The 13,742-nt window shown below is 37.8% G+C and overlaps 2 protein-coding genes across 4 annotated transcripts; one reads left to right on the top strand and one right to left on the bottom strand.

The window, feature by feature from the left end:
• Window positions 1-3,624: 3,624 nt before the first annotated feature.
• LOC132190313 (rust resistance kinase Lr10-like) lies at window positions 3,625-5,524 on the bottom strand. The gene is made up of 2 exons (XM_059605265.2): window positions 5,247-5,524; window positions 3,625-5,091 (listed from the first exon to the last, which is right to left on the bottom strand). The coding sequence occupies exons 1-2, from the start codon at window positions 5,395-5,397 to the stop codon at window positions 3,803-3,805; spliced, it is 1,440 nt and encodes a 479-aa protein (XP_059461248.2). The 5' UTR covers window positions 5,398-5,524; the 3' UTR covers window positions 3,625-3,802.
• Window positions 5,525-6,200: 676 nt separating this feature from the next.
• LOC132190611 (heptahelical transmembrane protein 4) lies at window positions 6,201-11,893 on the top strand. Of its 3 annotated transcripts, none has more exons than XM_059605650.2 (4): window positions 6,201-6,690; window positions 8,572-8,819; window positions 9,466-9,763; window positions 10,884-11,893. In XM_059605650.2, exons 2-4 carry the CDS (start codon window positions 8,581-8,583, stop codon window positions 11,535-11,537), a joined length of 1,191 nt encoding a protein of 396 aa, XP_059461633.2. In that variant the 5' UTR covers window positions 6,201-6,690; window positions 8,572-8,580; the 3' UTR covers window positions 11,538-11,893. The 3 variants fall into 3 exon arrangements, with proteins under 3 accessions (XP_059461633.2, XP_059461632.2, XP_088366664.1); XM_059605649.2 differs by having other exon boundaries at window positions 6,202-6,671; XM_088510538.1 differs by lacking the exon at window positions 6,201-6,690 and having other exon boundaries at window positions 8,729-8,819; window positions 9,513-9,763.
• Window positions 11,894-13,742: the final 1,849 nt, after the last annotated feature.

Raw genomic sequence — 13,742 nt, 5'->3', positions numbered from 1 at the left:
CGACTTGACTTGACAGTATGTTATTTTTTTTGGTTTATCAGTAAGATAATACTCAAAGGGTATTATCGAATACATATGTGTATTGCTGCCTATCGAATACATATGGCAGTGCTTTGTATTTATAACTATGTTTGGCTTATCACTTCACAAGATAGATACATTCGAATTCAAATATTACAACTGGAGATTAAGTTTGAGTTGTTGAGCTTTCCTCGATCCTTGTCATTATCTGGACGTTGTTGCTTCTGATCAGCATTATCACTATGTAATCCAATATGCCGATCGGCATAGGTGGCCTAATGTTGAGGTTGAATTTTAGCAAGTTGAGCTGTTGGGAGACAAGGGGCTTTGTAATTATATCAGCAAGTTGATCCTTGCTAGATAAGAACCTAACATCCAGTGATTATGCTGCAACACGATCTCGTACCAAGAATTCCATGTGAAGTATGTGTCTCCAATATTGTCACAATGCAAAATAGGTGGCCAAGCTCACCCAGAAGAGATTGCAGCCATATTAATTCAACTGAGGCATTTGCCAATGCCTTGTACTTTGACTCTGTACTGAAACAAGACACGGTTGGTTGTTTCTTTGTGCTCCAAGCAAAAATATTTTTGCCAAGAAAAACACAATAACCAGATGTGGAGCGTCTGTCGTGAGGGGACCCTGCCCAATTTGAGTCAGGGAAATGCAAGAAGCTGTTGTGATCAAATATACACTTCAAGTAATGCTGGATGTGTTTCACTGCAATCCAGTGAGTGTCACGGGGATCTTACATAAATTGTGAGACTTTGTTTAATGCAGTAGCAATGCCAGGGTGTGTTAAAGACGAGTATCGAAGAGAACCAACCGTGCTTCGATACATAGTGGGATTAGATAATTATGTGCGCATGGGCCTATATATCCATGGTGGCGCGTGATCGCATGAGCTGGGTTGCTTCGGTTGAGCCTCAACGGGCTGATCAAGCTGGAACGCCAATTATAGTGTGCATCGGGCGTGGGTTGAGGCTGTTCAATCGACGAATGGGTGGTTACAAAGTAGGATTCTAACGGCACCTATACAACATTTAGGTGAGTTCTAGACCTTCTCTGAGTGTTTCAGGTTTTCTTTTCTGTTTTTTTGTTCTTTTTCTAGTTACTGTATTCTTCTGCTACTTCAGTAGACAACTTATGATTACTTGTGAAATGCAAATATGTTGTGTAGCTAAGACATGATGGGTTGAAGTTTCTGTATTTTGCGGTGAAGTTTGATAGCAATTGATTTTGAAATTTGTTGTTGAGTTGGGTTGATTTTGAGTGAAAATCCTGTGGAAATGTGCTTTTTTTTTTTTTTTTTTTTTTTTTTTTGATGAGCAAATACAAACAAAAGGGAAGGGTTACAAAGGGGGATCCTTCCCACTATTAATTCTAATGGAAGATAAGATGGAAGAGGAATTGGGAATGCTACCAAACACAAGGTTGGTAGCGGCCCACTTGGCGAGGTGGTGCGCACGAAAGTTTGCACTTCTAGAAACTTTTGTAGCATTCCAAACTTGAAAATGCTGAAGTTTCAACTGAATGTCGGCAATGATTGGAGCAATGGTCCATTCGGTGAAGAGATTCTGATTGTTAATGGCTAAGATAGAAACCAAAGAATCACCCTCAATCAACAAATTGTTGCAGCCTTGTGAGATAGCAAGATCAATCCCGGTAAGAGCTGCCATGGATTCTCCCTTGTTCACATCAGTGGAAATCAATTTTTTAGTAAATGCTGAGATGATGTCACCCGAAGAGTTGCTAAGGACAGCCGCAGTTACTGAAAAATAAGCATTAGTAGCAACATCAAAGTTAATTTTCATAGAACCTGTAGGAGGAGGATGCCAAATGGATTGACCAAATGAAGATGCTTTCCAAGCTTGGAGATGTGTCCGGATGACATTTGAGATGGACTTCAAAGTGTTGGAGATAACTGGAGTGATATTTTTGTGAATCAATTGGTTACGGGCAAACCAAATCTGGTCTAGAACAATCACTGCAGTCAATTGGAATTCAAAAACTTCCTCAAAGGGGATGCCAAGCATAGAGTGTGGCCTAAGCAAAATTCTAATCCAAGAGGGAATAGAAATATTGCTGAAGGCAGTAGTATCCAAGGGCCATTTTTGGTTTCTCCAAATAATCTTGGCAAAGGGACAATCCAAGAAAAGATGGTGTTGAGATTCCACATTACCATGGCAAAGAGGGCAATCCCACACCTCCGGATCTGAATGAGAGACAAAACTCCCAATGTTTTCTCTAACATAAAGGGCATTCCAGCACAGTTTCCAAAGAAAGTGTTTGTGTCTATGTTGAAGTTTTAGGCTCCAAAGAAGGTTCCAATCATCATTGTCTAGGGGAGGAATTCTGGAATTTTGTGAATGAATAAGCAATTCATGGGCTGATTTGACAGAGAACTTAGCTGTGGGGGAAGGGGCCCAAATTAACTTGTCATTTCTAATGGAAATAGGAAGATGGATGTTGAGAATTTGGGAGGCTGATAATGGTTCAAAAAGTTCATGGATTAGAGAGGAGTTCCAAGAATTGTTATTCCTATCTATAAGGTCAGAAACATTAAGGTTAGGGAGAGGGGAAAAAGAAGGATTTGGGGTAGGTTTAAAGCCAGGTAAGGAAGGGATCCAAGGGGAAGACCAAATGTTGAGATCCAAGCCTCTAGAAACTGCCCAGCATGCCCCTTTCTCAATAATAAGCCTATTCTTGAGAATACCTGTGGAAATGTGCTTATGGATGCTAAGGGGTTGAGGAAATTGGCATATTTTGGGGGAGGCTGCTTAAAGGGTTCTTGTCGGGTTTTGGGATTCTTGGGGGTTTGGCCTTTTGTTTTGTAATGTGGCTCACAAATGAAGTGTTGGAGGGATCTGCAAATCCTTGTGAAATCTTTGCAACAGTTTCATTGTTCACCAGATCAGAAATGGTGATGTAAACTGTAGTCCAGTTTTTTAGGGAAATAATAGTAATAAGTACGGTTTCTGGGTTTTCATTAGCTTTCTTTGGAGCTCCCTTCTTTGTGAAAAGAAAGTGATTTGAAGCTGATTCAAGCTTGGAAGTAATTTTGTTGTCTTGGTACTGTATCACTGATGGGATTTGAGTTTTGAAGGTTTATTGCTTATCAGATTCTGGCTTAAAAGACTTCAGGGTTTTATATGCTGGTAATATGTATTAGAAAAATTTTGACATCAGGATCTCGCATTTGGGATAAAAGGGTGGTTTTATCTAATATCTACTTTTGGTACCAGAAAAAGATTTGGAGGATAAGCCCATGCCCGCAGCTGAGGAACCAAAGAATGAGAATGATGATGATGGTTTTATCATGAATGAGGTGAATGATGAAGGGTTGAGCTTGTTTTGAAGTTTTGTTGGTTTTGTTTTATGGGTTCTGTTTATTGGGTAGGGTGAGTCCATTTGATTGATGAAATTCTATATTGGGAAGAGGATTTGGTATATGTGTGGTTGACTCTAAACTGAATGATTGATTGTTAAATAGGCACGAATACACAAACACAATTGATTATATTATATGGTATCAGAGCTTCAAATCAACTAAAGTCGTTTGATCCAAATGGCTACATTTTCTGCCTCATCATCCTCACCTACCTCTACTACCACCACGCCTCTCCACAACATTACTCACCGTATCAATCACAAATTAACCCGAGAAACATTACACAGTACATCAATGCGTGTAAACAATAATGAAGAATGTTAGGTGTCCGCATACAGATAGATAGATAGATAGATATACAACAATCAATGAATTTGGAGTCTAAAGATCTAAGAAGCCAGTTCAATCTCTAAGGCGTTATGCAGAGATTTGACATTTGATTTCTCAAGAGTGTTTGTCCATGATGATGAAGTATCGGAATCCTCATGGGTTCCGTTATGCAGGTTCATAGTTGGTCCAGGAGATACCAGTTGTTCAAAAGGAAAAGGCGGTGGAGTAATATCCATGCTTCTCTCCAACATCTTCACCACAGTGCTCATGAGAGGTCTGTCATCTGCTGAATATTGAACGCACCATAGAGCCACCATTGCCATCCTCTCTGCTTTCTCTCGGTTCTTCTCTTCAATCCCGCATAGCGACACCATAACGGCTAATTCATTATTCGCAAACATGTCCCACGTCCATCTTGGAAGCCATTGTCGTGACTCGTTCTGATTATCATCAAAATTTCTTCTCCTCCCGACAATTTCGAAGAGCAGCATTCCAAAGCTGTAAACATCGCACTTGTGAGTCACAGGATAAGGCTTCCATAGCTCCGGGGCAGCATATCCCGGTGTCCCTCTGCCTTTTGTTAGTAGTAAGTTACTGTTTCCTCTATTGCAAAGCTTTGCTAGACCAAAATCCGCAACTTTCGGATTCCAATTTTTGTCAAGAAGTACATTTGCTGGCTTTATATCGTAGTGAATGATTCTTTCTTGGCATTCCTCATGCAGATAAGCTATTCCTTTTGCCGTTCCAATTGCAATGTCATGAAGCTTCTCCCACTCCATCTCTTGATTAGTGCTGAAAAGGAACTTGTCTAGGGATCCATTGTCCATGCACTCGTAAACAAGTGCTCTTATTGTGGGGTCGAAGCAGAAGCCATAGAGTCTAACCAAGTTGATATGGTAAGTTCTTCCCATGGTGCTAACTTCTGCCATGAACTGCTCTTCAACCTGCTTATTCAACTCACCATTAAGCACTTTGACAGCCACTTGTGCTCCATTTGGGAATTGGCCTTTGAAGACTACACCAAAACCACCTGAACCCAATATGGTGGAGTAATTTTCTGTGAATCCTGCAAGTTGCTGGGGTGAGAACCTGATGGGCTTCTCTCTTGCCATGTTGCTGAGGAATCTCTCCATCGTTGCATGCTCAACTTGTGAGTCCCGAAGTACTGGGAGAGGGGGTGTTTCTGCTTTTTCAATATCAATGGATGATAGATGTGAATTTGAAGCTTTATCTGTGTCTTTTGTGGCTATCCTGGCATAACCTGGAATTGCAGTCCCTGCCTTTTTCAAGCAATCAATTATGGCATATGCTATGGCTACAATTGCAGCAACCATCACCACACCTGAAACTGAAAAATGGAGGAAAAGATAATTAATTATATGCCTTCAAAAATTGAAACTCAAACTTTGGACCAACTGATTTGTCGGTTAAGAACTAGAAACAGAAACCAACAAGAGATGTCCTTAATTAATAAGGATTAATCAAACATTTCTAGCAGCTTACCAAGTGAAGCTAGGGTTGCCCATTTCATGGTGGAACTAACCCCATCGTTGAAATTTTTGAAGGTCTGATCAAAATCGTCAGATGGTGGAGACTGCCCAAAGACATAATTGCCGTTGGCATCCGTAACAAATTGAAAGGTAGAAGGGCTCATCACTTTTCTTGGTAAGCTCTTGAACCAAATTCACAACAAGATCAGCGTTTAACCATGCATTTATTTGCTTGCAGGATGGACTTTGACCAAAAATTCAATTCGATTTCTCATTAGAATTTCAAGGAGCTAGACGCGTTTTCTTGGCACAGCTCTTGTGACCAAAAATATGAAGAAGTCCTATATCACACGTATCTTTGATTAACGTTCTACAGGAAGTTTCCAAGCAAAACCTTGACTTGAAACCATATGACTTTGTCAAATTAAAATGGGAGTTTCCATCAAGCCTATGTTGCTGTGTCTACAATTTTCAATGACAATGACAAGCTTTATAAAACATCTGTGAAAAAATATTTTCTGAGAGTTTCATTTTCTCCTCCTTTTTTTTTTTTTTTTTTTTTTTTTTTTTTTACCAAAAGGGAAATATGCTATGAGCCTATGAGGCTCTTCCACTCAGCAATTTATTTCTTTATTGGTTTTTTCCAATGATCCGGACCAAAAGAAAATCATTAAAAAAAAAAAAAAAAAACTCAAGTATCAATAGAATTATAGACAATTTGCATATTATCCTTTAATCTCACTTTTTCAGGTTGATTTGGCAATGATCATCAATCTTTGTTAAAATAATATTAAAAAAAAAAAAAAAGATTTGATAAGTAAAATCACACCAACCCAATAAAATAATAGTTGAATGAAAGTATAATGTAGAGCATTTTTTAAAAATAATTTCCACTGCCACCTCGTGATAGAGAACAATTATTTTTTCAGTTTTAAAACTCTCACTAACATTTGAAGCAAGTGATTTTGTCATAAACCCAAGAGGAGGATTCCGATAATTTGCCAGTTGCCACAGATATCGTAACCCTCCCCAGGGACTTGCCTGAAATTCCACATTCGCACTTTCTCCTCTTGTAATTTATGGAATATATCAATAATGACCTTTATCAAACCGCCAGAATGAGTTGGACCATTTTTGCCAACGCAATTGCCAATTCGGGACGTGTTTCAAAGTCTCTGTCCACTGTCCACCCCAACATTGGATATTTCGCCCTTTTCTTCCAAAGATAACCACCACCATGACCATCTTTCATTTACCACCTTATCAGAGTGTCGTCTGGAGGAATTGGTTCTTCGCTTTTCTCGGGATAATTTTCTTTACCAGGAAATTCTCTGGGAAATAAAATATCACCGAGAAAGTTTTGGTCGTCGTCGTTATTATCGAGACTTTGCTCGGCGGGTTCCTTTGAAGAGACTATTCTGGGTTTTGCTCTTTGGAGGTGGGTTTTGCAATTTGTGGTATGTCTATGTTATCAGAATTTTTGTCAATATATTTTTCAATGGCATTGGTAGTGACAGAGCTTTTGATAATGTGATATCAGGCTTCACAGAATTTCTGGCTTAACGATGTAAATGATTTAGCTTTCTAGAAAGCCTTCAATGGTTATGAGTATTCAATTTACTTGGTGTCTTTTTTTTTTCCCAAACATGATTGTTGAAGCCCCTCAAAGCTTATGATTAGCAGTTGAAAGTTCTAATTTATCCCCTTTCAAATGTGAATTAGTCTTGTTATGTTCCTTGTATATTGGAGTTTGGTTGGTGGAACTGGATTATTATGCCGTACCATCCAATGACAAATACATTATGGACTCGGAATAACTTTGATTATTTGTGACAAGTTGAATTGCTGTAAGGATATGACTAGTTCAATATACTTGCTATCATTATAGAGGAGAAGCCATGATCTTCATTTAAAATACTAGACATCTAACGTTAGAACTTAAGAATTTGTGTTCGGTTTTATATTTGTGTTGGAAAATTCAAGTGTCAAAATAAGGGGGTTTTGGGTTGTATTTAGTAGTACTTGAGTTAGGGTTGAGTATGGTTCAAGAATTCAAGTTTATGAATGCAGTCTACTACTTCCATTCTTTTGATTCCGACATCAGATGAAGGCAAGATTGTTAGCATTAGAAAGTTGATTCAAAGGGCTACAATTTTGTATTTCATGAAATTTTTCCAATTTCATTATTTACTAGGTTAAAACAGGTTATCAACAGAAGTCTGAAAATCTGTTACATAAAGTATGATCGATGATGGATCGATCGAGGTTGCGACAAACAGTTTCTATGCACACCTTGCTTACCATATTAAACTCAGGTTTTACACTACTTATTTAAGGCCTGCTTTGCATGATTTTCAAGAGGGAGAGGCAACCATTCAGAATACTTTGGAAAGAGAAACTAAACTTCTTTGAGCCTAAACAGACATTCCAAGCCTCTCTATTGTTTGTTACCATTAAATCACAAAAAAAAACCTTCAGTCACCAGAGTTCTGGGTTGCTGCAAGTGAATTCATTCATGAATTAGGAGATTCTGTATAAGAAGGCAAGAGGTTTTTGAGCCACTATGGTAGGAGACAAACTGGTCGTTTGCTAGGGTTGCAAGCCTGTGTCTAGACTACAAAGGTTTTGTGAGCATGGATTGGTTGTAACAAACATTTCTTCTATTGTAGAATTCCTTTGGGTTTGGCTGGTCCCCAAAGTGGTTTTTCTTTTCAAGAGTTTTTCAAAAGTTTCCACTTCGTTACCAAAATTCTTTGTATTGGTTTGCTTTATACTTTCTTGGATCTTGGTAATTATAATTGTGGTGTTTGAATTGAAAATTGATAATATTGATTACACCACTTTGTTGACACAGATTTTCATTATCCTTTGTTTAGTTTCCCATGTTGCTGCAAGGCATTTCTGTAGAAAATTAGGAAATTTATTATTAATCTAACCTTTTCCCATCTGTAAAATGGTCTCAGAGCAAACACTCGAGATCAGCTTATATGACAGATAACACAGGCCATTGACATTAACTTAATGTGCTTGGCACCTTGCTACAGGCAGTCAGCTCGGCTTGTAGATTTTTTATGAGATGAAAGCAAGGATAAGTTCTATAGTAATCAAATGATAATAGTTATAATATAAAATAAGGGGTTAATAACTTAATATGCATATGGTGAAGCATTTTTCATCTTTCAGAACAGTACCTGTGAAGAATCTGTGGAGTCAATATCTAACAGTACCTGAGTTTGTAGATATAACTTGTATATGTAGGAAAGAACATGAGATCGGCTTCATTTGCTGGCTATTTTCTTGTGTGACTGTTTGATAATGTTCCTCATTGCTTCTTCTAGGTTGCAGAGATGCTAGGTGACAGCCATGATATATTTGATTGCGAGGGTGGGAATAGTGTCTGTTTCCATAAAGGTAAGGGAAAGAGACTGTGGAAGAAAGTCAAATATCAGCTTATTGGGTACCACTCATTGCCAGGGTATTTAAGGGATAATGAGTTTATTCTGGGTTATTACCGATCTGAGTGGCCACTGAAGCAGTCGTTCCTCAGCATCTTCTCCATTCATAATGAAACACTTAATGTCTGGACGTGAGTACTTTATCCCTTAAAATGTAAAAGCTTTTAATAGTTTAATGCCTATTATGTTTTAACTGAAATGTTTTTTTATTGCTGATGCTGCACTTCTCTATTCAAGGTTACATTTTGATATTTGATGGGTGTTGTATGAAAAAATTAGCAGATGCGTAAATATATTGTATTCTTTTCTTTTAATCTTATATTCTTTGAAACTTTTATTTTTCTCCTTCATGTTTGTTTTTACTTGGCTTTTCTACATCAAGTATTCTTTGTTAAGAATCTGATAAAATCTTTCAAATTTATCATATGGAAGGAATTGAAATGATCTAAGGAATCAACTACATCTGATGATTTTTTCCATTTAATATGTTTTTATTAATTTGGTTTCTTAAGGCAGTTCTTGATGAAGGTCTAAGTATTTTATACTGATAATTGGATTAGGGTTTTTTTTTTTCTCTTACTTTCTGGGTCCTTTTCTTGATGTAAAAGAACTTCTATCCTTTCTTTTTTCTAATACTTTTCCTCAATTTCTCTACAATGTCCAATATTGATGTGTTGTCTATTCTTTTAGTACCTTACCTTGATGCTCAGAAAAGAGCAAACAAAGAAAAGAAACATATCTAGTATTAGTCTCAAGCGTTACTGACATTTGTTTCAGGCATTTGATTGGGTTCTTCCTTTTCCTCTGCCTGACCATATACACAGCAATGAAAGCCCCAGCTGTCATGGATCTCAATTCCCTCCAACGTTTGTCTGACATGGTCAAAGGAGCTGATTTGCACGAGATTCATTCTGAACTGTTGAAGTGCCTTCCTCCACTACCTAAGATGCCTGGTTTTCATAAATTAAAGGATGAATTACGGACATCTTTTCCTTCTATGGATTTTCTCTCCTCACTTTCAGATTGGCATATTGTGCAACTCCTCACCAAGTGCTTGCCTGATCAGTTCCCCCAGGTGTATTATTTCTCTTTTTTTCTTCTTCTTTTTCTTTTTTCCTATAAATGTAGTTTTAAGTGGTTGACTGAAGGAAGTAGATAATGTGGGAGGTTTGCTAGAAGAAACTTGAAAGGTTCTCGGACTCAGCGAATTCATATCTGACATTAAGAAACTGAAATGTTAGAAACTTACTTTTACATACAAAGTTGACTGGTTATTTGCTTATTAGATAAAAAAAAGTTTTGTACTTCTTGTACTGTTAAGCTTACTATAATGGTATTTTGGGGTGAGAAGAAAAGTCAACTCCATGGTGACTGCTTTTACTTCTTGTATTATTTTAGTCACTTCCAGTCATTTACCAAGTCCTCTTTCTGCTACTACTAATTGTTTCTGGTATGTTCACTAAATTGTGTTGTACAGATATTTGTTTTCTGTAGGAATAGCATAAGAAAGAATTATCCAAATGGAATTCTGAGGCTAGAAGAGTGCTTAATTGCATGGTGATGGTTATATAATAGAGTTGTTGTCTTATTAGGCCATTTACTAAGACCTCTTTGTGCTGGTATAACGCACAGGCATGGTCAGTAATGTGGTTGACTATCTCTTTTCTTTTCAAGTCAGCCTGTGCTTGCGGTTCTTTTTCTTTCCCTGTTCTTTCAACAAGTTAAAGGCTAAAGAATTTGTAGCTAATTATTTCTGTGGCTTCTAATTATGATTATTCATTGTCAGCATTTATGGGCATTTTACTTTGTTGCTTCTCAGCAGTATTGTGTTTAATTTGATTATCCTTGCATACTAATTTGGAGTTCTATTGTTTTATTCTTCTCCAATTGCTTTTAGAACCACCAGTTGATCATAAGAGACAATATATTCATAAAAAAAAAAAAATAGTAGCAGAAGACTCGAGCAAATAGATTAGTTGAGGGTTGTTTTGCATTGGTATTTTAGTTTGTTAAGCAATGGGTGAAAATTCCGATCCCTCTTGTGAGCTCATGCACATGATTTTGAAGTTTTTATCCTAAAGTACATTTTGATTAATTGTTTGTGTTCCTTAGTTGAAGGTTCTGGTAGTACAATGTCAAATATCTAGCTCACTGTTAGCTTGCTAGTAATGCCTTTACTTGTTTCATTATTGCAGCATGGTGTGAAAGATGATGTGGAGAACATGGTGGCACCCCTTATGATCCAGCCAATCACAAGGTGGCCCATTTTCACCTTCTTCTGTGGAGCTATGTTCTGCTTGCTAGCCAGCAGCATGTGTCATCTCCTCTCTTGTCACTCAGAACACCTTTCTTGCATAATGCTCAGACTTGACTATGCAGGCATTTCAGCACTGATTGCAACTTCCTTTTACCCTCCTGTCTACTACTCCTTCATCTGTGACCCCTTCTTCTGCAACCTCTATTTGAGCATCATAACAATCTTAGCTCTTGCCACAATTACTTTCTCTTTCATCCCAGCTTTCCAAAAACCCAACTTCCGGGGCTACCGAGCTTCCCTCTTCTTTGGAATGGGCATGTCAGGTGTGGCACCTATAGTTCACAAGCTTATATTGTACAAGCATCAGCCGGAGGCCCTCCAGACTACTGGTTACGAGATATTAATGGGGGTTTTATATGGATTAGGAGCGTTGATTTACGCGACAAGGATACCGGAGCGATGGAAACCCGGCAAGTTTGATATTGCAGGCCATAGTCACCAGCTTTTTCATGTCTTGGTTGTGGCAGGGGCCTACACACACTATCAGGCTGGTCTGGTCTACCTCAGATGGCGGGACTTGAGAAGTTGTTAAGAGTTAACCCTCGGGTACTGATAGGTGATGGGTCTTATGTTGGGTGTCTTCACTCTGAATTGGTTATGAGATTGTTCTTGCTGATAAACCTCATGATTGAATGAAGTTGTCAGGTGGTTGGGATCTCCAATCACTCACCATACGCTATAGAAACTAATTTGTTATAAAGTGCATGGCCCTGCCATGTTTTAGTACAAAATTAACGTAAGGACATGCCCAACACCACAATATGGAAACTCTTGATTGCCATGGTGCAAGTATCAGCCAAATAGGCACTTGCCAAAGCCGTCATGGCACTAACTCACGGTGGTTGAGCTTTTTTATTTATTTTTTAAACAATGATTGATGTTGGTTGAGAGATTGTCATATTAGTATTTTGAGATGGCCGTGAGATTAAAATATGGCTTTTAGTATTACTGATATAGCAGAATTTGCTTTTGAGTGAATTAAACCCGTGAGATACAACACACTTTACTAGCGATGCATAGTCGGGCATCCGCGATCCACAGCAGATGAACAAGAGATGTATAAAAAAAACAAGTCTCATTCTAGGGAGATTACTGTTCTTTATCAACAAGAATGCATAAAGTTTAGGATTGTTGAAAGAGTTTACACGCAGTGGGTTACATAAACCTATGTCGTATTCTATCAGTTTTTTTTTTTTTTTTACATGTCCACACAAGAGGGAGATTTGAACTAGTGATTTTCGCTTTATTAGGCATAGTCTCAGTCGATTGAACTATCTCTTGGAGACATATTCTATCAGTTTTTTAAGTTGTCATGATTGATTATAGATTCTGTATGTACATTATTGTAGAAATTGTGGTCCTGGATATCCGCACAAAATGGCTTGCCAATTTGCAAATGATTGTTGCTAGTGACAAGGGCTTAGAGCAGCTGGCTGTTGAACAACCAGCTTGGCCCTTGATAGTTGATAGCAATTTTGTTGAGTGACTTTCACCCATCACCTCTTGGGCCCATTGTAAAAGAAAACTAATGTGGTAGCCAACTTTTTCCCTTAACAGGGTAAAAATAGGTTTATTGGAAGATAGAGTTATTGAGAAAGCTTTTGACCAACGAGACTGATAGAGAAGCGTGATGTTATGACTAAACTTTCCTGAACTTACGTGGTACTTTTAGATTGTTATTATCTGTAGGAGCTTTTGCGGAGACGTCTCGAAGAGATTCGTATTATTAGACTTGATGAAATTGAGGTCCAAATGGAGATTTGTTAAGTGACATTCAAAAAATCTCCTCATGGGCCCCATTGTAAAAGAAACCAATGTGGTAGACAACTTTTTCCTCTATTAAATAACAGTATTCGGCCTTTTTTTAGGCCATAGAGAGAAATGATGCATAAGAAGAACCATCTGGTGCTCGCCTTTTGAATCTTCGGTAGGGGCCTTTAGTCTTTGGATTAGGGTAGGGTAATCAAGGGCTTAACTTCCGATTTAGCTATTTCACTTCCTTGCTCTGGTTCAAAACTAGCTAGGCATCTTCCTCAGTCTCGTTAACTGAAATTGGATTTCCTTTTCGTGTCATATACGCTTTTTACTTACTTTTTTCCCCTTTATCTTCCCGGTCCAATATTTGTGATCGAGCACCAGTGATTTTGTATCCGCTCCAGTAACCCACTCATTAAAGGAATTTTATTATTCATTTCAAATCAAAGGCTCGAAAGATAAAAATAAATGTCTTCTCTTGTTTTTGCCGCAATGAACCAAAAAAGATCTCAATTTTTACACAATGAGAGAGAAAAAGAGGCAAACAAAGCCCACATTTTTCCAACAAAAGAAAAGTTCATGCTCTTGTTTTAAAGAATCTCTTTGTATGAGAACGAGGCTTTAACTCTTTTTTACTCCATATTTGATTAATCAATTTCTTCATAATCATCTTCGCCCATAAACATACCAAAGTAAATATTACTTATGTGATAAGATGCAATATTACTTATGACGCTCCAAAATCCCCTGCAGCTTATGAAACCTATTTGCCAGCCAGAAGATCAAAAAAAACGTAAGCAAATAAAACCTAGAGCAGTAACTTTTAAAAAAACAACAACAGCAACAACTCAAAAGGTACAAAATATACTGTCCGGCTTTGAAGCGTTTTATCTTCCTGTTAACATCGGATATGGCTTCACATTTCGTACAAATTGTTGTCTGTGTACAAAATCAAAATATGGTCAGCAGATGAAAAGGGTGG

The sequence above is a fragment of the Corylus avellana genome, chromosome 9, assembly GCF_965113065.1.
Source record: "Corylus avellana chromosome 9, dhCorAvel1.hap1.2, whole genome shotgun sequence".
In the NCBI taxonomy this organism is placed as follows: domain Eukaryota; kingdom Viridiplantae; phylum Streptophyta; class Magnoliopsida; order Fagales; family Betulaceae; genus Corylus; species Corylus avellana.
This window is presented reverse-complemented; position numbering and strand designations above follow the sequence as displayed.

What these genes read in the sequence shown, in the direction of transcription:
- LOC132190611 (XM_059605650.2), top strand. Translation starts at nt 8,581, where the DNA reads ATGCTAGGTGACAGCCATGATATATTTGATTGCGAGGGTGGGAATAGT. An exon ending in GAAACACTTAATGTCTGGAC is followed by an intron (nt 8,820 to 9,465) that starts GTGAGTACTTTA and finishes CATTTGTTTCAG; the next exon opens with GCATTTGATTGGGTTCTTCC. An exon ending in TGCCTGATCAGTTCCCCCAG is followed by an intron (nt 9,764 to 10,883) that starts GTGTATTATTTC and finishes TCATTATTGCAG; the next exon opens with CATGGTGTGAAAGATGATGT.
- LOC132190313 (XM_059605265.2), bottom strand. Translation starts at nt 5,397, where the DNA reads ATGAGCCCTTCTACCTTTCAATTTGTTACGGATGCCAACGGCAATTAT. An exon ending in GGCAACCCTAGCTTCACTTG is followed by an intron (nt 5,092 to 5,246) that starts GTAAGCTGCTAG and finishes TCCATTTTTCAG; the next exon opens with TTTCAGGTGTGGTGATGGTT.